Here is a 22962-nt window from a genome sequence, read left to right as displayed (position 1 = left end):
ACTGAAGCGCATTGAAGAAGTAGTCGTTTCTCCAGTAAAAGTTCCCCTAAATCTTCTTTGCCGATGCTTAACTTACCTCCATAGCTCGTTCCATCGCCATTGTGGGTGGTAATCAATACTTCTTCACCACATATTTTTCTCCCCACGCCAAACTGGGAACAACCCTGACATCTAGTAGTCAATTCAAGAAAGTACTTTCTAAGATTTTATGTGGTCGTCTGTAAACGACTTTGTGAAGTTGTTGGTAAGTTATCACGTTTAATTTAATGTTTTCTGGAGCTTCGAATTTGAAGATATGGAAAATTTAATAGATGCATTAACAAGAAAATTCTTACTGTACTCATGGTGTGTGACTTCACTGGTAATAATCGAAGTATAAGAGTGTGTTATCATTTAGTAACGTTGGTTAAAAAGAGTACAAGTGCAAATATTTCAATATATGTTATTCAAAAATCATATTTAATGGGTAAGATAATTTATTTGTTCATCTTCGGAAAGGAACTGGGATCATTATCATCACATTCGGGTTTTCTCAGCTTCTACATCGTTGTTTCGTTCAGATGACTTCGTAAGTTTGGCCCCTTCTTACGTTTGTGGTTCCTTGCAACTCCTGTGAAGTAAGGAATAGGGAAATTAATTCATACGGATACTTCCAGGAAGTATTTTTGACAATGAGAAATTTCACATCGCACCGTGAACATTAAAATACTGAATGTATCTGGCTTGGAAGTTTCTTCTTTGAGATACACACAAATGTAACTCCATATAGCAGAAAGTTGTGTTTCCGTTCTGCCAACAATTCAAAAGTAGTTGTATTTACGTATGTGTGATTAAATTGTTAAAATTATTTAAACAGTCATGGTAGTGCTTATTTCAGGCTAAACTTTACCATGTCTTTATAGTGGTGATTATCATGCTTGGAAGTGACGCAATTCACATGACAACGGTTCGGAAAATATAATAGGTTTGAAATTGCATTGCTTTTATCGGGTGAAAACCTGAAGTTTCTTGCTGTAAAGGCTTCATACCAACTCAATCTCATATTTGTGTAAATTTTATAGTTCCTGTCTTAAATAAGCATTGTTTGTGCTCTGCTGAATGTTCATGGTTAAATTTCCCCAAGTATGATAAGGTCAGAATTGGTGTTGCAGAAAATTCGAGTTGAAAACCGTCAGCAGCGTCAACTGATTGGAAAATTTTGCCAGAGAATTATTATCGTTCGTAATTCTCCCCCCCTCGCTTTAAGGTTTGGAATACCGATAAAACTATCGAACCTTGACGAATATTAATTGACATTATTTTTTGCCATGCGAGGGAAATTATCTCTCACCATATAAATTTGCAATTTCCCGGGATTCCTTACACGTGAGGTATAATGCCATTAATTTTGCAATTATTACACCCTGCTGAAAGGTTCACCCATAAAACCGTTCCGCAGAATTTACATAAAAGAATATTCCTATTTTGCCACACTTTGGAACATTTCACCATGTATGTAGTGTTAAATCTAACCTGATGTGCATATTACCTAGCGAACGTATTGATTTAAATATTGCTATGACTGAACCTTTCCCTGTCTGGCAATACTTCTGTATCATTCAACCATTGTGTGAATAAATGCATCACACACAGAAGCGTTTCACTGTATCCCTTTGTAATGGAAATATTTTTGCCTTGAGTTTTCATTCCGAGCCTGGTCTCCCAAGTACTAGAATATATGAAAATTGTTTTTGAAACAATGACAGTGAAATAAACATCACAAAAAAATGCATGCATGCGGCAATTTAGCTCATACAAGCAACTAGCACTTTCAAAAACATGCCCTTCCAAGCCCCACCACCAATATGTGCATGGAACTAAGACGTGCAGGCAAACAATAAAGATGAGCGTAACTAGACATAAAAATTGGCATTTTCACACTTACATGAGATGTTTATTGCCCCTTATAGCACGATGGTTTGGAGCTTTGTCTTCTACTTCAGAAGGGTGACACCATTGTACCTCCATTCATATCAGTTGCCTTTATGTAAAGTACCATTTATACATACAATAAGCATTTTATTTGCATAATACATTATCAAAGCAAGGCTATTTAGAATTGAAAGCAATAATAGTTCAAGCCGCATCCTTATATTGTCATATTTTTTTCATTAACATGGCCAAGTTATACATTTCGCGAGGATCCCATTCCAAAGTGTTGAAGACTTACCAATCTCCAGCTCTTCAAGGCTGGATTTCCCCGGTGTGGCCAATGAACTGATAGTTCATGAAAAAAATTCAGGTCAGCAGATCTAAGGATCGATTACATAACTTTTCAATTAAGTAGATAATCAGTGACCTTTCATTTATTATTGTATTTCTACCACGAGAAATTTGACCTTTAAGAGCCAAATCTTTAGAAGTGAGACATTATTTAACAGTAAATTGTCTTTTACCCAAACTGTTAATCCTAAAGTCTGCAGTACATGTTTGGATGTTGGTCCCGTGGCCTGTAAATTTGGGGATCAATACTTTTAAGGATTTTCGTTGTGAATGTAATTCAATATTTGTGAATGTGTTGGAAGAAAAAGAATTTTATTTAACGCTTGAAGGCAGGTGGTGCTTAAGGGGATTGGTTGTACTAAATTCATTTGCATTTTCTGGGATTCCCTCTGTTAAAATATTTGTGTTTACCTCTGTGCAAATTCTTCTTTCAAAATATTTCTACAGTTACCCCTCCTATGGTGACGTTGTTGTTCGGAAGATTCTGCCAATCTAAAGACACGATTTTCAATGAAAGCATTTTTTGTACAAAGACAAAATGGCAAGAGAATCATAATTCACGAGCAAGTCTATAGGAGATCATAGAATCATCATGATTGACAAGCAGCAACACTTGACTTAATAGAGAGAGTAAAATGGGAATATGCATGAAATGCATGGCACCATTTTTAGGAATGAAATTGTTGAATTGTGAAGCAATTAAGAAGAAATTCAAATCAAAACAATATTAGTTCCCTTGGCCATTCAATGCAAATGTTGAAAAAGGCAATTTAACTTGATGAAAAATCTGAACGAAACTGATGAGGACTTCATTCTAGCTGCTATTGGCCACGTGCATTTTTAAGATCCTGGAAAAAAATACTTGTCTAAAAAAGTTACTAAAGATGGCCATTTCCCATTATTTATCATTTAATTTATGAAATTGAAATATGGGCTCAACCATTGCATATCTATTTTATAATTAGCCACACAGATATCTAGCTTGACATAATTATCAACGTTAGTCAGTAAACAAATTCACAGGGTCTGCTGAAATCTTTGAGTTATAAAATTGGTTGATGGGTGTATGAGGATTATAGAAACTGTTGTGGAGAATTTGGCGTACTGATGTGGTTACTATTAGTGATAATACCATATCATCACAGGTTCATACGATCAAATAAGCTCAAACTAGTTTTTTTTCAAATGGTTGTATATTTAATTAAGCTAAATTTATCGATCTACTTTAATAACTAACAAAAGTTAAGGTGCAATTCCTTAGTTTTGATGTTTTTGTTAATGACTATAAATGATTTGCATTTATTCATCTTGATGTAATTGGATACAGTATTGCAAAATGGAGCTACCATCAATTGGTGAAATTAGAGATTTTATTCACACAATGTGCGTGTATATTTAGTATTTTATATGCAGTCGAGCCATGTCATATGAATAATATGCTGTCCAGCAGAATGATGTGAACCAACTATGGGCATCGTCACTTATTTTGCAATGCTTTGTTAAAATAGCACTACTTTCAAGACTTGAATTTTAAGTTTTATATTGCATAGGTGCATCAAACTTCTCTTCTCTTGCTTCGTACAGGCTAGTACATAGGTTTGATCCAATTTTTGTCTGTACGATTAGTCAGCCAAAATACTCCAATGAGTTAAACATTTTATTATGCCTTCTCGGTTGTCTTCTTGTCCTATACATTAAAATAAAGGGTGGCAGTGAGCATCCTACCGCATCCCTGTTTTCATTTTAGCTACTTTACTTTCACCACTGTTTCCATATGATCTGTACCTACAGTACATCTTAATCTTGTGTGATTGTAGTCCATTCCGATTTCCTACTGTTCATGTATATGTCCTCAATGATCGTTGCTTTTAGAAGCCATTTATAAATCCATGAAGTAGAATGAGTTTTAAGTCATAAAAATTACATGTTGAGTTCATATCTGTTAGTGTTAAAAACCTTTAAAACATCAGGAGTACCCAGGTTACAAAAAAAAGGGTACATTATTATCATTGCCTAGCAAGAATGTTATCAAAATCCTTTTTAAAATTGGGGCAGTCCAATGTCAATTAACTTTCTTGGTAAGTGTAGGCAAAGTTTTACATGATATAGAAGGCATGAGCTATATTAACTTTGCATTAGAGTTCAACATTTCCAGTTATATTTTTCAGATTTGCATAATTCTACTTCAATCTTTATGCCTGGAGGAGTTCATTTATTTTTCTGTCATGGAGTTCATTTATCTTTCATGTAAAACTTATGCAGTTCTTATTTTTGAATTTATTTAGTATATGCTGGATCCATACATTTTCCATTTGTATCTCCTGTGTCTGGCTTTGAAACAGCTTGATTACCACTTCTAATTGGTGCTGTAGTTAAAACTTTCCCACATTTCTCAGAACTTTCCCTTGCTTTCAGATCCCTGGTTTAATGTCTTGCTCAACCTTCTCGGTCTTTTCCAATGAAGGAATTAGAATCTCGAAATATTTCTAAGTTTTCTCCTAGTTATTGATATGAATTAAAAATGTCTGCAGAATTATAAGGGTGCAGAGGAAGTGACTTACTTTACTTAGATAAATGATTAAAGTACTCTATGGACATGGTATTCTAGTAGGGAAAGCATTGGACTGATTGGAGGGCCTGGGTTTGATTCCCAGGCTTTACTCTTTGGGCACCCTCAGCTCTACCAAAGCTGTGTGATTTTTCGGGTACCAGGACTTCCTGGTAAACCACCATATAGGGGGTAGTACTGGGTGAACTCTACCAATACCAACCAAACTGATCTTTAGGTTGATTGCTGTGCTTATGGTTTATTCACTTTTAATCAGGACCAACCATCAGGTTTATAGCCGCAGAAAATAAATTATTGCTTTTTACCTAAATATCTAATGGTGAAAAATCTTAATTGAACACTCAAGTGGCCCTAATGAAGAAAAAACTACTTAACAAAATAAAGTGAAAGATGAGTTTGTCAAACTCATTAACTGGCCAAATATTGAATAATGTTCAAAGAAAAATATCACCATTAACAAAGTTACTGATGCTCTTCTAAAGTTTCCCTCTATAAGTAAACTGTAAAAGATAATGGTAGGCATGACAGACTTGGTAATAGCAGACATTATGGTATGATTGAAATGCAGGCCTAGGGGTTGATTAAAGACCAAAGTTGAAAGAAAAATATGTAAGTATTAATGTTATCCTTTTACATTACATACTTCAAATTATAAACATGTTTAAAGTACACCCGGCAGTACATGTTCACAGAGTATTTGCCCTCTGTGCTACACTAAAGTAATTTTAGTGCTTTAACTTGTGAAAATTAACAATTCTTAAGGAATAATAATTGTAATGCTTCACCAATTCATCATGTACTAGTTTCAGTGCCAATGTAACAACATTATTGGTGATTTATTTCGTATCTGATGATGCATTATAACACATTGTTCCCAACAAATACTGTGGAAAATTACAATATTCAATAATTCAGTAAATGAATAGTTGAAGTTGAGAATTATTTCAAAAATATTTCCATTAACAAAGTCATTAGCCACAGAGTAGCTTCCCTCTTCCTCGCTGCCCTAGCCCTACATTGAGGTGCTTTTGCAATCGCACGAATTAGGCAGTGGCTGATGTCGTGTAGGAAAATGTGATTTCATATTAGAGAGTAATATTTTTCTTGGGAGGAGTCTGCTTTTCTTTTGTACATGGCTAAGGAATGTAGGGGCATTAAGTTTGCATCATAAAAACTACCTTAAGTGGTGTACTACAAAATAATAATTCAAATTTATTTTGTTTCTTGGCCATCTAGTCCTCAAGACTTGATTTTCTTGTCTTTGCAAGTGATATACAAGGTTACTCTTTATTGATAATAATGATACATATTCAATGTAAAGGAACCCCAACTAACTGTTCCTCCAACCTTGTTTAGTTTTAGCATTTTGTCAAAACATTGCATAACTATTATTTTAGAACTTTGGTTTCATTTTCCAGGATAACCATGTTCCCCTAAGGGAGCGCCCATGATCAGTAACTTATGATTACACGCAAATATCCCATCAGAATGCATTCGCATTAACGTATGAAGGATACTGTATCACTTATCGAGTACTACAATGACAGTTCACAATTTCTGACACTTCCAGTATTTGCATTTAGTTATCGTTGTTTTAAATGCCTAACATGGGTAGGTATTATGCTTGAGGTTAGCCGTGAGCAAATAATTAATGTGTGTAGTTATAATGGCGAGTTAAAAGAATTTTATTTTGGTTGAACCCAGCTCCCAACCATGGCAAAACTTTAGGTAGTTTTCTTTTGTTTCTTGTTGATACTACATGCTCAAATATATTCAAAGTAGTGTTTTAACTGAATGGCGCTATTTCTAAAAATGAAATATGTGTGTATTGTAGGGCTTGTCATGGTTCAGATGCCAACATTAGCAATTTTGAAATGGTAAATATTTTTTATATAATTGATTCAAAAAAGCTTCAATAAAAATTGATTAAAAATAAAAGGTTTTTTAAAACCGGAACGGTAAATGTCACTGTCTGGAACATCTTTGTCAGTGTTCCTGATCAGTTCTAAATAAATGTACAACCCTAAATCGAAATGTTTAACAAAATATTTTGGACAATGCATGATATTTCTGGAACAAGTAACTTTTAATGCACAAAACAGTGATTATTGACCTTACTTAATAGGCTTCAGATTATGATTTATTTGAATGATTTCCAGAAATAGAACTGTTCAGCTTTGCTAGTACCCCTAAAATTCTTTACTGCAGAAATGAAAAAGAGAAGTTTCTCCAGCCTGGAATTACTGCATAGATGCCTTACCTACTAGGAAAACCCCACTTTTACAGCGGGGATAAGTTTTTTGTTTAGCATAGAAGTTATCGTTAAATTTATCCTGCTAGTGCTTTCTCATTTCGCCTGTTTTTATAAACACTTGGTCCAACCAACACTGAAATTTAAAGGTCATGGACTCACCATGAAGTACAAATTGACCTTTACCATAATTTATCACTTTTATTTAGGCTATTGTCTTCATATGTAGCTACTCTGTATGCCCTAGAAGCTTTCAAAGAAAAAAAATAGTTGTGGGTTTTATCTCCACTTGTTAGTAGATAAAAACAAATTCTACAGACATTTACCATTTTATATTACTAGCATGTTGACACAATACATTTCTACCCAAATTCATTCATTACCCAAATCAAACTTGTTAAATGAAAACCGAAGCATTTAAGGATTTTTGGAGTAAAATTACAGCACATTAGCTAGTTTTAAGCATTATTAAAAGAGGGATATGTGTTAGGTGTGTATCAAAGATTAATATATAATATATTGCTTGGCAGCATGCATTTATTCCCACATTTCATATTTACATTTCAACGAATGAAAAAATGAAACTGTTAGTGCAACATACAATACAAATTTGGCAATAACATTTCTAAAATCATAAAACTTTTCCAGGAGAAAAAAAAACATTTGGGTGATGGACATGACTGTTGATTAGAGCATAAAGGTAAAGCATCCCACTCACAAAGATTAAAGCACATGATTGGTTGGTTTTATACATTTGAGTTTCAGCATTGTACAATTTCATTTCTCTTTTCTTCCCAGTGGTGTTTCCAAACAATCATACCTTGGACTGTACCCAACACCTACAATGTTTTCCATTAAAGATAAACTAAAGTGTGTGTCATGGAAATTGCCTTAAAATGGACTAACCACAACATTTTTGTAGAGGAAACTTTAAGTTTCCTGGGCCATTTCCAAAATTCTACAAACATTACATCTCCTTGTGTAGGTAACAATACACTGTAGGCATTAGATATGACAACTGAATTCATTTTCTGAACTGGGTTGCAGTTCTTGAAATTCCACTGGTAGCAAATAAGTACAGACACATCAAACATTATAAACAAGCCAAAGAATCTCTCGTCCCTACCAGTACTCATTGGCAACTTCATGTAACCTGGCCTTCCCCAATTCTATAGTGTTCACCAGATGTTAATAATATGTCAAATGAGTCTTTTGAATTAATTAAGAGCAACTTGGTAACTCATTATCAAGGTTCAATCTTATATGTAATGTTGTAGCCATAATAACCTGGGTTAATTAATAATAATTAACCCTGAGTATAACTAAGGTTTTTGCAAAGTGATGCTTGAAAAATTTGAAAATTTGTTCAAAAATAGGCAAAAAGCAATCCAAAGAAAATGTTAAATTTTTGAGTTTTCAAAATGAGAGTTCTCATAATCCAGAGAATTCAGAACAATAAGGTAGTTAGTATGATGAGCTAGCAGTGGATTAATGAGACTACATGGTTAAGACAGCCCTGTTTCCTTATGATGAACTGGCCAGGTAGTATCTTCATATCTTAGGAATTTTGGAAAATTGTACCTCCACGATTGAAGAAATTCAAGATTCAGATTGATTACTTATGATTTAACATTTGAGTAGAAATTTCCATTGAAACAAAAGTGGTGGATACATTCTACCTATGGTTAAAGAAACAAACATTTCATTCCTCAAAACCAATGTAATCAGACCTCGTAGTGAGAGAAAAACTGGAGTGGTTTCAAAGGATTAGGGCAGGATATGTATTTGAATAAAAAAAATACTTTTTATACAAAGATTTAGACAAATGGACAAGAATATTTTTTGAAATTGTGAACTTGATTCAAGTCATGATGAATATGTATCAACAAAGAGTCTTTATGGGTGTTTCACCTGAAAAGGTAATCTGCTGCCAATGCAGAGAAAGTTTCATTGTGTATTGTAAGCACAATTACTTTCAGACAAAATGGTTGGCATTTATTCAACAACCTGTAGTACACTTTGCACAAGGTCGAATGAATTCCTTAAGTCCATCTTAGCATTTATTGGAACAACTGGGAACATTGCCACATGAAGTTGGCTCAAATTATATTCGGTCCACATTGAAACTTTTTTCCAATGCCGCCTTCTTGCAATTACCCATTCAAAGAGGAAATAATAATGGAAGAAGATAATTCATTGGGAAGGTTGCATCACATATGCAGACTGATTGGATTGAATTCTTCTGTTAAAAATCCATACAGATATGCAGGTCATTATCTTCAACAGAATGCAGAACCCATGTGTATCAAATATACCAATTTTGTCTTCATTTCCATATTCCATATTATATAAATGAAGGCCTGAGTATTAGAAAACATTAAAAGCATATAGCTTTAAAATGATTTGACAATTATCTTTTTGAAATAAAAGTTTTGTCATGAAAATGATAATCAGAAAAATAGACCCATGATGCAAACCCAGTTTTAACATACAATATTAGCCTTCCACATGGAATCGAGCAACCGACGGCAGGCATTTGAAACATCATCTCTCCAATGTAACCTTATTCCTGATGACAACTCCCAAGGGATACTCTTACTTAGCTTGAAGTCGTGAAGCTCAGATTCTAGCAAATGCAATCGTACCTGCATCATGTACACATTCTCCAAAACATTACATCATTGCTTGATGAGTTAGAAAGCAAGGAGGTTTCAAATGTAGCAGGGATTAAAGCTTCCAATATTTTAATCCCCTCAACTGTACAGCATCAGCCAGAAGAAAAGCATGTGGTTAGCCATTCAAGTTGAGAGAAGATTATGTCATGGGGGAAAAAAATTGGGGAAATTGTGGAACGCACCCCTACGACGGCACATCTTCCCAAACCATCCTGGTTCACACGAGCAGATCCCCAACTCAGGCTGGCAGGTACCATGCACACCACAGTGCCGTGGGCATCTCCCCTTCCCTCCCTCTGACTTTGGCACCTCAGCTGATGAAGACGGCATCACTGAATGGTGGCGTCTTGTCGGGAGGCCACTCGGCCCATTCACGCGGAGGTTACGCATGATCTCACAGTGGTCGCCTCCGAATGCAGTTGGGCAGCGACATTTATTGGCACCCCTGCATCGTCCTCCGTTTAAGCATGGGATGATGCATTTGGCTGCAGAGGGAAAATACGTGTATAAAATCTCATTAAATACCATATGATTTTGTAACTTCACCTCAAAGTTATAGTGCATTTGTACAGCCATGCATCAGTATTTCACTTTGTTCTTTTGATACACCCATTGTAGTGTATCACTCAGTTAAAAGATCATACTTTTGCTTCAAACAGTGTTACTTGAACACTCATAACATCGTATTTATCCCAGCTTCTCTCCGATTTGCCTGTTTAAAGGAGAATATCCATAAAACAGCATATGTACTAATGCTAAGTGATGCAATAACCATTGAGTGTTTTAGATCATATTATGTACAGACAAGCCTCATCATATTGAATGCATTTATGTAGGTAGAATAGGAAAAATTTTAAAAATACTTATTAGAGGCTAATATGATTTCTTGTAGCTCTTTATGCAAATTCAGCACATACACATGTGACGACAACTACACTGCAGCATTGAAGGGAAACTAACAATTGTTCCCTGCTATTATTCAGCATATTGACAAATAATCCATTTCAAAATGAGACTTTCGGTATTGATTCCTCATGGAAGTCAGTGCAATATTTTGCAATGTTTCATTTTCATGGACCAAATTGCAACATTTTCATGATGTTTGAAATTAGTGTAATTAATGGCGGGCCAAGTAATCTTTATTTAATCATTACTGAAAGATAATGAAATTGCACGGTCAAAATTGATAAATGATTAGCTAAAAACCCCCAGCATTGGTACCAAAACAAAAACATTTCTGAATGCTACTACATAAACCAAAGGCATATATATGCCCTTCAAAGTATGTACACATTCAAGCATAAATTTAATTTTCGATGAATTTGAAGCTAAATTTTAAGATAAAAGCTAACAAAAATTATTAACATGAATATAAATTCCTTTAACAATTACCAAAAATATTTATAAGATATTATAAAACATGATTTATTTATTTGCACACAACTTCACAATCCTAATTCAAAATATTAATGCTATGTTAAAATGGTTAAAATGGTAAGACTAATTCATTTTTACTCACAGAATTCACAGCGAAGCCCATAATAACCTTTAGGACAATCACAGGTATCTTTTTGTATGCATTTACCACCATTGAGACATTTTTCAGCACAAATCCCTGAAATTGCATAATGGAATTATATAGAAACATAATGGGAAGCATTGGGCAAGTGCATTTCTCGTGAAGGTTAATTTTTAGATTTAAATGTTTACTTATTCCATTATCGTCTCAAATATATCATTAAATCCTATAATGGCACTCAAAAGCAATAATCCTTCAGAGAGTGAATGTTTCATAAAGATTTGAACTTGGATGCAGCAAATCTGAATGAACTAAAAAGCAGCACTTATTTTGGAAGAGTAAGAAGTCAGTGCACTGCGTATACATGATAATCAGACAGTCAAAGACGAAATTAAAAATTAAACATATTCTGGGCATCTTACTTGAGTACTAGTTATTGGGCGAATCTATTCTGCTAACTTTGCCATCAGCAAGCACAAAAATTGTGTACTCAGCAAACATTGCATGTTTAAACTAGATTCCATTGCACACCGCAAAATGAAAACTGAATACATAAAATTTATTATAATATTTGATGAATAATTTGGCATCAATGTTATTTTCTAGAGATACTAATATGTTGGAATACTTTTAAGACTACAATAAATATACTGAATAGATTTTGAAAATTAAATCGAAGCATTTACAAGTTTTACACTTTTTCTTGGGAGGTTTTTGGCCCTGCTTGCTGAAAGTTATTACAATATTTTTCTTCAGCTCTGCCTATCACAATTATTAATATTTTATTTTTTCACAATTGGCTTCAAATGCAACTTAACCAACTTTTTGGATCCGTTTTCATAGGTTCTTTACAAAAGAGAAAAAAATTCCAGAGGGATTCTAGTTGGAGAGATTACTGACTTTTTTCAAAGTTTACAACTAGAACTCCTCCTGTATTACAGACAGATGTAGAAGCAGCACAGAGCCTACTGTAATACACTCAGTAGTCCCCGAAGAGTTGTCTATCTTTTTTGCTGATTGTTGCGGAGGGTATGTGAGATGCTTGACATGGGACTGGGTACTTTAAAATACTCATATTTCTTGGATAACTCTCTAAACCTTCCTATAAAAAAGCATCTGTTTCCAGCTCATTTGGTTAAAATTAGTATTTCTTATTAATAGATGTGCATATCCTATCCATGGGAGTATTTTTAATTGAGCGATTCTATCATGGGAATCACTGGGGTCAGATTTTCCTTTACGATTCCCATCTAGAGGTTGGGTGGTATAAGAAACTCCATAGTCTCAATCCCGCTCCAAAATAAAGACTATTATCTATCTAAGGTAATAATACTGACAGAGAGGCTATTTAATGGACTATGAGGTATATGTTAGATGCATATGTACGATTTTCAACAGATATAAGGTTAATTCCATTATCAGTCACTTTATTTGGTGTCCTGCATCCAAAATGAACTCAATTTTCATTTTCTCACTATTAGGAGTTATTTATGGAGGTGACAGACAAGTGAGGTCATTTGAGATACGAGGGTCATCCGGAAAGTAGTAACCGTTCGTGAAATAAAGACACAAAAGTAAATATTAACAAACATAAAAAATTTTATTTGAAAGAGGATACTTTAAACTACTTCTCAACATAATCTCCAAGCAAATTAAGGCATTTGTCATAACGTGTGACAAGTTTCTGTATTCCTGCTGCATAGTCCTTCGCCGCCAGCTCATTGAGATACGCGAGGGACCCATCTTGCACAAATTTTTGCATAATGCAGATGGTGTTTAACAATTTCATGAACAATTGTTCGAGAAACATTGGGAAAATGCTCACAGATGTCATCAATTGTGATCGTTCCTCACGAATTCGTCAACTGAGCTCACCAGTTGGTCTGTAATGACAGACGGTCTCCCCGAACGCTCATCGTCGTGTGTGTTCCCCCTCCCCATGTTGAAGTTGCGACACCACCGCCGAACAGACGACTCGTCCATTACATTGTCTCCATACACCTCCTTTAATTGGCGATGAATATCACATGGGCGAACGTTTCTTGCATTGAGGAATTTAATCACTGCCCTCACTTCACAACTGGCGGCGTCTCAATTTTTTTAAACATTGTAAACAATCACAGAAACAACACAGGCAATGCTAGCGTCACGCAACTTGGCTCAGAGAAGGCAGACAAGCCACTGAAGCTATCTGACCTCGTCCAGCGGCTACTCGCGTCGTCAGCACTTCATGCGGCACGAACGGGTACTACTTTCCGGATGACCCTCTTAATTTAGTTTGGGTCACATGCTAAGGTAACAGGGCAAAGGGTTGAATGGAATCCAACACAGACCACTGGTCTCCTAATAATACTAATGAAAAGCAACAAGAGGTCATGTGATCAAACGTCGTGTCTCATAGATGGCATACTCCACTTCAAGTTATTTCCACATAGCAGCTCAAGTCTCAATATATAGATCATTTCATTGTTGCTACAAATGAATGAACACAGAAAACATTGGCGCATATTTACATTGCTGGCAGTTAAGAGTGTTTATCCTCTAAAGTTATTGTTGGTTAAATTAGGAAAAGTGCATTAAATTGATGACCATTCATTTCTCCAAATTTAAGAGTTGCTGTACTGACATATCACTTGAATACTTTTCCAGCCTAATGCCATGCTGGTATCCAAGGTAACACACTGTCAAAGAGTGTTTGGTGATGGACCCAAAAGGTCACTATCATCTAGTGTGGTGAAGCTTTTGCAAAACAAAGAAGATGCCAAACCAAAAAGAGGTCATGACAGAGTTTCCAAGGAAGTTGAGCAGATGATCAGGGTTGATCATGCTGGCGAACTAGGTGCTGATCGAATTTATGCAGGTCAAATGGCAGTCCTTGGTAAGTTAAATGAATTTGAATTTAGTGTCAAAGGTTAAAATGTACTTTCCTCTGAAAGTGTCACAGATTTTAAAGTCAGTTTTTGGTGAACTCCAGTATCCAAAGAAGTCCTGATAGAGTAATCTTTCTTAAAAACAAATTATTTACACAAAAAAACTAAGGCAACCAAATGGAATTTTATTATAGTTATTAGTATTTGAGTTGGATCATAATTTTGTTGTCATGATATGCAATTTAAATTCAAAAAGATTGTACGGACAGTGAACCGCCAGCTTGGAATGTTGAAAACTTTCTCGGAAGTAAAACAAGAGTGCTAAGAAAAACTCAGTGAGTATCTTAAAGAGGCCAGGAGAATGAAAACAGTTGGAGATAGGTGGGTGAATCTTAAAAATGTGTTAGAAGGGATACAATAGGAATAGTAAACACTAAAGTGAATTAAGAAGCTGTAGATCACCGAGATGGTTGACTCAGATAGTCAATGGAAAAAGGGAATGGAAAATTTTCAACATAGAGATGAGGAGAAGAATGTACAGACAGCAAAATAATGAACTTAGTCAAGAAACTAATGGGGCCAAGGAAATGTCCAGAAAAGATTAGACTAAGGATATAGAGAAATTTAAAAGTATAATCGTCACATGAAAAGGTAGGAGAATTGTCAGGATATAGTGAAGGAAAAACTATGCCTACCATGTGAGGTAAAATAGGAAAATTATTGATCGAATTGGAGGAGGGTGGAAGACTACATGGAAAAGCTTAATGATAAAGATTTATGATAGTGATGGTCAGTTTAAATAGTCCATTCTTGAAGTGATACATCCTGAACCAATAAATAACATTTTTTCCATCAAATTGATTGGATGAAGGCAATTTTCCAGTATGCATAGAAATTTATCCTTGTAAATATAAACAGATTGTACAGGAAAAACATTGCGTTTGTCATTTATTTATGTAGAAATATAAAACTTGTCCTAGAGTCAGACAAAATCCTATACATTGCTGGGCTCAAACCAAAGGAGATAGATAAAATTGAGTTTCGAGACAATGAGGAACCAATGATTTATTTCTAGCTCATGAAGGTCAACCTGGAAACCAGTTCTTAAGGATTCTCTGGCCACTTCTAATAATTTCTTTATGGGCATCGCCCTGCACATGGACGTGGACCTTGAATGGTGGAAGGGATTGTGAGTTCCTGACTGATTGAGCTGTGCTGGGAGGAACAATGACAATTGATCCTAAGTGCTAGAAAGGTAAAAGTGCCAGATGAAAGAAAGAGAAGGCAAAACCACAGTTGTCATTACATGAAACCCTCTAATTACAATGGAAACCACTAGATGGCAGTGGAAAATAAGACGCGGAACAGGAATGTCAGCATAGGATATGGGAAGTAAGGGCAATAGAGAGGAAAAGGAAGTTAGAAAACATTAAGCTAGAGGTGGAGACAGGAAATACAATTATACAGCTTCATAGACATGCTAGGCAAATGTTAGGTCAAACAAAAAGATAATGGAGTGATAGTTACAAAATAATATATTGCAGTGGGATAGAGTCAACGTAGGGGAGCCAAGTATGGAATAGGAAACAGGAGAGAAGAGTACTCGATTTGGAACAGATGTATGACAGAATATTATTGGTAGAAATATAAGCAGACCCAATAAAACTAGTCGTAATTCAACTACAATTGCTGATGAGCAGTCGTGGGCAGGGCAAAGTAGATAATGTACATGTACATGATCAATTAGGCTAAATGTTTGCTACAGCACCAGAAAAAGAGCACTGTCTAGTGATGGGGGATCAAAATGCCATGATTGGCAGAATGAGATACATGGGTAGGGTGGGAAAGCATGGCTTAGAAGAAAGGAATGATCAATGGGAGAAAACTATTAGAGTTTTTTGGAGATATAACCGTTAATTCTCAGTTTTAACACCAAAGAAATGGTAAATACTAATGGAGAATGTTAGGATGTATATCAGTTACATTATTATTGGGAGCAGATGCAAATTTAGACCACAATTTAGTTCTCATGAAGGGCAATCTTGAATTTGAGAGAATAAGAAATGGAGCAAAAGAAAATGAAATGCAGACAACAGCTATAAGGAAGGAGTAACAGGACATAGTTGTTAAACTAATGAGCAAGGACAAGGGATGCTGGGTGAAGTAGAAGATAAATGGGAACATCTCAAATAAGGGATGAAGAAAGCTGTGGCTGTAGCAATTGAAAAGGTAATTAGATAAAGGGTTAGGGATAAAGGGAAGCCATGAATTACACAAAAGATATGACTAGGAAAATGGATGAAAGAAGGAAATGGAAGGACATTAACTCAGAATAGGGGGAACAGAGTATAAAGAGATGAGGAACTGATAGGGCAAAGGTAATATGGTGGAAAGAGCAGTGGTAGAGTATGGAGCGAAGTGGGTGCACAGAATATAGGAAAGTGGAGGAACTGTCAGGATGTGGGAAATTCCATTTACACTAGTAGAGAAGCAATTTGTAAAATATTTAGCTAAAAAGAAGTTCAGACATAGATGGAAAGAACACATAGAGGATCTGGTGAAAATAATAGGCCAGTGATTTTAGATATAGAAATGACAAATGGTGGATATAATGATAGATTGATATGGTGGATATAATGATAGATTAGGACCAGGAAGAGTTTACTGCAAGCCTGAAAAAGCATTTAAAGGAAATGAAATTGGTAAAGGCTGAGGGAATACATAACATTCCTGCTGCCACTGGAGACTTTGAAACTCTGGAGATGAAAACGTGGAAGGAAGAGTTTTTTATCAGGTCATTTGTAGCATTTAAAATTATGGAAGGAATTTTGCTGGAGGGCTACGCTAGATCAAAACTGATATCATCCCAAAAAAGAGGGAAAGCAGCAGTATGTGATGATTGTACGACTTCGTTTAATTTCACATATGGCCAAGGATAGTACACAGATTCATCAACAAAAGGTTGGGGAAGAGAGCAAATGAGCACTTGGGAAATGAACAGTTGGTGTTTAGAAAGGGAAGGGGTGTACATGATGTTTTAGCAATAATAAGATCATTGGTAGGAATGGACACAAGATGTATTACCAGGATGTATTAGCATGCATTGTAGATTTAGAGAAGGCATTAAACTGAATAAATTGGATGAACAAATGTAGATAGCAATTAGAGAGCCAGGATGGGAAACACAAGGCAGTGGAGTAAGGCAGGAATGTCCTCATCTTTCTGATATACATGCAGAGAATATATTGAAATAGGTATGGGAAGGGCTGAGGGCACAAGTAACATTAGGAGGGGAACTTGTCAAATCACTTATTTTTGGAAGATTAAAGGCTATTCAGCAAGTCAGCCAAAGAGTTGCAATCACTACTAGGTGGCACACCATAGAATCGGGTAGTAGTAATAGTAGTTTTAAGGGAAGGCAACCAATGGCTGAAGTCCTTTGCGCCATTAGGGATGGGTGAGTAATTCAGCAGGGGTAGGATGTTTGGGGAATGGGGAAGAAGACCATCCTGATCAGCTCATAGAATCAGTGTGATAGGAATGGGATAAGAATCATAAAAACAAAAGTAATGAGATTTACAAAAACTAGAAAGGCTAAAAAGGGTAGTTATAGTTGGGGGACAAACCTGACCAGGTGGAATGTTGACCCCTTTAGGAAGTGTTTTAAAAGAAGGTGGACAAAGTAAGAAGGACCTTAAACTTGGAATATGTTAGGTAAATAATCTTTTGCAAAGAGGCGTTAGTTCATGACAGTAACCTTTATTTAGCTTTATATGTTAAGCACACAAGAATAAGCTTAAATTTGCTTTTAGTCGAAGCAAGCCCAAAGAATGAGCACTATTTGGTTGAGAGATAATGCCATGCTACATTGTGGCCAGCCAATAAGAGCTTGAGTTGGTCAAAGACCCTGAATGCTCTCCTTATTTTATTTGTATTGATCTAGAGTACCTAATCTATTTCATCTCTTCAATTGTGCTCCATGCCAGCCAACTTTTTTGCATGAATATTTCAACTTTCATATATATGAGAATATTTACTCATTAAAAATGTCTACATATGTGCTTGGTATTTTTATTCTGTAGTAAGTCACTTTCTATTGCTTCAATTTTGAAGTACTGAATGTAATAACAGATATGAATTACAATTATTTTAGTTCCCATAGCAGTGATAGAGCAAAGGCATATTGGTGGTATTTGCTTACAGAATATCAGCAACCTAAATTCATAAGAGCAGTTGTAATTTTATATTTCACCGTATGTCTTTCTACCGAACAGGGAAGTCAAATTACGGCCCCCTGATACAACACATGTGGGACCAAGAGAAAGTGCACAGGGCAACTTTTGAGAAGATCATTCAAGAAAGGCGAGTAAGGCCAACAGCTATGATACCTATTTGGAATGTAGCCGGTTTTGTTTTAGGAGCAGGTAATGAAGGACATTTAACACTAAATGATGTCTATTTTGTGTTAGTTAATTTTTAAATTAAACTATAGAATAGTGAAATTAACATAAATTTCCTAAAGTTACTATTTTTAATGCATGAGAAAACTAGGAACTTCTTGCTATTCATGAATTGGCACACCCATGCCCTCACATTTATTCAGTTAGAATTCTAATTCTTCTAAACCTCTTATAATCTTCTTTGATGTACTTTTTTTTTACATTACCGTTATGGGTATTCTACTGAATATGGTAGGTTTCAAGATGGGGGCACAGACTACATCAGTACAATGATACATTTCTTTGCTTCTTACAACAAAAACCAACCTGACATATGACACTAAAATAAACTTTTCTTCAAGTTCCACATATGTACTTCCTTCCTACCTTCACCCCATCCAAAATGATGTCTATCCGTTCCCATCTATTCCCACCTCCTTATTATTTCTCTCAGAAATCGCCTCTCTTCTCCACAACTCATAAGGCCCTTAAAGAGAACTTCACATACCTGGCTTTTTCAGTGAATAATGCCCTATTTCCTGAATAAATTGAAAATTTCAGACTTTTTCCCATCAAAGTGGCCACTGTAATATATATATTTTAGCAATAATTTTTAAAAGCAATAATTTCAAAATACGAGACTTTAAGGGTCCTCTTCGTTTTTCTTTAAGTGATTTGTACATACATATATATTCTATTGTGGGTTGCGGTAGTCCAGTGGGTAGAGCCTTGGACTGCTGACCAGAGCATCCCGGGTTTGATTCCCGGGCAAGGCACTCTGGGCACCTGCAGCTCCACCCAAGCTAAAGTGATTTTTCGGGTACCAGGTCTTCCTGGGAAACCATAACCGGCACAGGGAAAGGAACTGGCTCCCCTACCCTGATGTGTGAATTTTCACACGCTGTATAGAGCTTAGTACTGGGTGATCTCTACCATCACCTACTAAACCGACCTTCGGGTTGATTACTGTGTTTATGGTGTTTTTATATATTCTATTGAAAGGCACACTAAATACATGATTATAGCAAAACTAATACAATATTCTTGTTAACAAGGCATTATCCTAGTTAAAACTATTTTCTTTTCAATACATGACCTACATTCATCATCCCATTTTTATTTATGGAGGTAACATTTTCAAGCCATGACCAATGAACCATAGAAATCACAATAACCCTACCATGGCAAATGTCCATCATATACAGACTTTTTAACAAAATATTTAAGTTAATGTCAACTAAATCACACTTTGACATATGTGCCATTGTCAATGCAAAATTGTGTTTATATTTTTAAACCAACATTCATTGTTAAAAACTGTTTTAATATATTTGTGATAGAATTGTAAATTAATCTAATGAAATCTTATGGGTAAACTCCTCGTACATTCATGCGGTATGGCATAGCCAGGAAAACTCCTTTCTTTTCACAACCCCATTGAAATTTCAGGGACTGCATTATTAGGACCAAAGGCAGCTATGGCATGCACAGTAGCTGTTGAATCTGTCATCGTGGAGCATTATAATGATCAACTGAGGACACTAGCTGCTGAACCCAACCCTGACACCTCCCTAATGGAAACGATAAAAAAATTTAGGGATGAAGAGCAGGAACATCATGACACCGGTCTGGATGAAGGGGCAGAACAAGCCCCTCTGTATGGGTTTATATCCGACGTCATTAAAGTAGGGTGTAAACTGGCAATATCCATATCAAAAGTTGTATGATAGAGTGTTGCCTATTTGTATTTGACCAGACGAATCAGAAGATAATCAATATTTGGCCATAAGTATTAAAAGTCCTCGGTATAGCCTTAACCTAGGCATGTTGTTTTTTAACTCATGCTAAGAAACAATGCTCCAGCATAAACTTCAATATATCTGTTATGGGAAAAATGTCATGAAGTGTATTAAACTTAAGTTGATTTCGTGTGCCTCCCATAGCCACACTGTATTCTTTTGAAAATTATGTAGCTAATTCTATTCAGTTTTTATTTTGAGCAACTGCACATTCAATAAATACCTAGGTTTTGTACCGCAGTGTTTTATTTACTGGTGGTGAAATTCTATTTTCAATCCCCATTTATTTCCATGACTTATTATTCTGAATGGCACTTTAAATGTATTTAGAATAAGTGGACTTCTCATCCTTCATTTATCATTGCTGCAAATGATTCAAACTCAAATTAATTTTACTCTATTCGTTATTCAACTCCTATTTTCATTGTGATCAGATAAAGTCCTGTCACAAATGCCTATGAAAATGGTATGAGACTCCAAACATACAGTATACATCTCATCTAAAGGGAATTCAAATGAACAATACATTTGATTTGAAGATAAAATGCATATAAGGAAAGAGCTTCTGCAGACTTACTCCACCCAATGAATTGGAAGAAAATCTGTGTGCCAGACACACAGGCCACCATGCATTAAAGGAGGTAATAACCCACCCTAAATGGTTGAAATGATTCACTCAGTTCTCTTAGAAATTACCTCATAGAACCAGGAAGGCTGTATATGACCATGTATTTACAATTAGTACCAGCAACATCCACAAGTCAAAGAATGACAATACATTACAAATTCAGTTTAGTGGAACTATCTAAATTGACAGTTCTTTGAAGCCTTACAGCCAACGAATGATACTTCACTACTCACCACCTTCACAATGACGCCCTTGGAAACCAGGCAAACAGCTACAAGTTCCAGGAGAAGTGCATGAACCTCCATTCATGCACTGAGGATAACATAATGCTGTGCGGCAGTGTTGCCCCATGTAACCCTCTGGACACTGGCAAATGCGTTCTTGATTGCACCACCCTCCATTGGCACATTTCCGATCACATTCAGGGTCTGGCCCTGTTTGACCCGTAGTGAAAATAAAATTATGAGGTTTGCCTCTGTTGGTTTCGACAACGGTGACAAGCCAAAATACTACAGCAAAACACATCAACTAATATCAGAGTTTAAGTCATGAATAAATATTAACATTTATTGCAGTTGAAATATAAATCATAATAAAGACGATGTCCAACATGTAATTCACACAATAAAGTCAATAATACGGAATGAAATTACCTCGCTGCGCACATTCTTTCCTCAGTCGGAGACGAAGAGGTGTTCCTGGCAATGGTTTGCCTTTCCTGCTTTCGATTAACAGACCTATACCGAAAGAAGCTATCCCAGAACTATTGCCCGAACATGGGAGAAACACACTGAAAACTTAACGGTAAACAAAAATTTAATACTAACAGAAAAATTAAATACCTTATAACGAAGCTAATGGAACATGTATTCACCTTTCGGGCGGCGAGGCACACGACCAACAGTTGTCACCGAGATCACAGGTGCTTCCAAAATACTCTCATCAAATGACTGCAGTCGATCAAAATTGTAAAAATACTTTTTCCCGCCCGATTTCCACGTAAAATTTACGTAGCTCACCTTGAAGTGAACATAATTTCAATACTTTATAAACTGATACAAAATTGCACAAAAGGTATCAAATAAAAAACACTTACTTCGGATGGTATAATTGGCAAATATTTTTCAAAATTAGGGTCGAGTATATACGGCAGGACGTGTCCATCCACAATAGCATATATTTTCATAGCAAAACCTTTAAAAACAAGATTAATTAGATGGATCCGTTTAAATTTCAAGAAAATACATTATATGGACATTATTTAGCAAACCCTACCACTAAACATTTTCACTTGTTGTTGATCAATCCACAATGATAAATCATCTCCGCTGACTCCACTGTTGACACTCCCACGACTAGAGGTCCGAGTGACCTCCGCGAGCAGAAGAAATGACAGCACCCATGTCTGCCACATGATGAATTCTTTGGATGAGCCAGAGAGAAGGAGACCGCTTACGGTGGACCTGATTGAAATCGGTATATCTAAACGGCAACATAAATCACGCTGGCAGCATGAAAAAGAAAAAAAGGCCTAGAATGTGTCCCGTTTTGCTATAGTCCGAACTATCTGTACACTTGGCGACACATTGAGGAAAATACTATGGAGCCAGATCGGATTTCCAAAAATCTTTCCAAGAAGTATGTAGGACGTACGCAGAGTTGATTGACAGTTATCATTACCAAGAAACGTCATTACTTTGAAAGTGCAATGCGCATTGGAACCATGTTGTTGTGGTGGAATTTAATTCGCTGAGCGGTTGTCCTGGCAACGCAGCTTTGGCTTTATAAGATCACTGAAGAATGTTCTTTTATTCTTCATTCAAAAGTGTCATCTTCCATTGTTATGGAATATTATAAATTCGATAATATTTTACCCACTCAATTCCAACTATCGAGACGAGCTGGTAACAAGCCTACCCGAAATCTCATGAAGAGGTGGCCGAGTCGGGG

The 22962-nt window shown here is 35.8% G+C and overlaps 2 protein-coding genes across 6 annotated transcripts; one reads left to right on the top strand and one right to left on the bottom strand.

Moving 5' to 3' along the window:
- The first annotated feature begins 12 nt into the window (after positions 1 to 12).
- Coq7 (ubiquinone biosynthesis protein COQ7, mitochondrial) lies at positions 13 to 20619 on the top strand. 3 transcript variants are annotated; one of them, XM_071589092.1, is made up of 5 exons: positions 13 to 244; positions 2165 to 2281; positions 13926 to 14154; positions 18421 to 18570; positions 20035 to 20619. In XM_071589092.1, the coding sequence occupies exons 2-5, from the start codon at positions 2267 to 2269 to the stop codon at positions 20310 to 20312; spliced, it is 672 nt and encodes a 223-aa protein (XP_071445193.1). In that variant the 5' UTR covers positions 13 to 244; positions 2165 to 2266; the 3' UTR covers positions 20313 to 20619. The 3 variants fall into 3 exon arrangements, with proteins under 3 accessions (XP_071445193.1, XP_071445191.1, XP_071445194.1); XM_071589093.1 differs by lacking the exon at positions 13 to 244 and adding an exon at positions 345 to 361; XM_071589090.1 differs by lacking the exon at positions 2165 to 2281.
- Positions 427 to 22962, bottom strand: LOC139691326 (protein shifted-like). Of its 3 annotated transcripts, XR_011701588.1 has the most exons (9): positions 22288 to 22962; positions 22109 to 22206; positions 21887 to 22031; positions 21667 to 21809; positions 21246 to 21456; positions 11277 to 11372; positions 9940 to 10242; positions 1925 to 2020; positions 427 to 610 (listed from the first exon to the last, which is right to left on the bottom strand). XR_011701588.1 is itself a non-coding variant. In XM_071589089.1 (8 exons), the coding sequence occupies exons 1-8, from the start codon at positions 22424 to 22426 to the stop codon at positions 540 to 542; spliced, it is 1197 nt and encodes a 398-aa protein (XP_071445190.1). In that variant the 5' UTR covers positions 22427 to 22962; the 3' UTR covers positions 427 to 539. The 3 variants fall into 3 exon arrangements, 2 of the variants coding, with proteins under 2 accessions (XP_071445190.1, XP_071445189.1); XM_071589089.1 differs by lacking the exon at positions 1925 to 2020 and having other exon boundaries at positions 21246 to 21446; positions 21666 to 21809; XM_071589088.1 differs by lacking the exon at positions 1925 to 2020.

Source organism: Hetaerina americana, unplaced genomic scaffold, assembly GCF_022747635.1.
Source record: "Hetaerina americana unplaced genomic scaffold, ioHetAmer1.1.p SCAF_33, whole genome shotgun sequence".
In the NCBI taxonomy this organism is placed as follows: Eukaryota; Metazoa; Arthropoda; class Insecta; order Odonata; family Calopterygidae; genus Hetaerina; species Hetaerina americana.
The sequence above is the reverse complement of the archived record's forward strand: the minus strand, read 5'-3'. Positions and strand labels throughout refer to the sequence as shown.

Excerpts from the sequence above, each read along its gene's own strand:
- LOC139691326 (XM_071589088.1), bottom strand. The coding sequence starts at position 22,426 with ATGTGGCAGACATGGGTGCTGTCATTTCTTCTGCTCGCGGAGGTCACT. Across the intron at positions 22,032-22,108 it reads TGCCAATTATACCATCCGAA|GTGAGCTACGTAAATTTTAC; the intron begins GTAAGTGTTTTT and ends GTTCACTTCAAG. Across the intron at positions 11,373-21,245 it reads AGGGCGTCATTGTGAAGGTG|GGATTTGTGCTGAAAAATGT; the intron begins GTGAGTAGTGAA and ends ATGCAATTTCAG.
- Coq7 (XM_071589090.1), top strand. The coding sequence starts at position 209 with ATGTGGTCGTCTGTAAACGACTTTGTGAAGTTGTTG. Across the intron at positions 245-13,925 it reads ACGACTTTGTGAAGTTGTTG|CCTAATGCCATGCTGGTATC; the intron begins GTAAGTTATCAC and ends ATACTTTTCCAG. Across the intron at positions 18,571-20,034 it reads CGGTTTTGTTTTAGGAGCAG|GGACTGCATTATTAGGACCA; the intron begins GTAATGAAGGAC and ends TTGAAATTTCAG.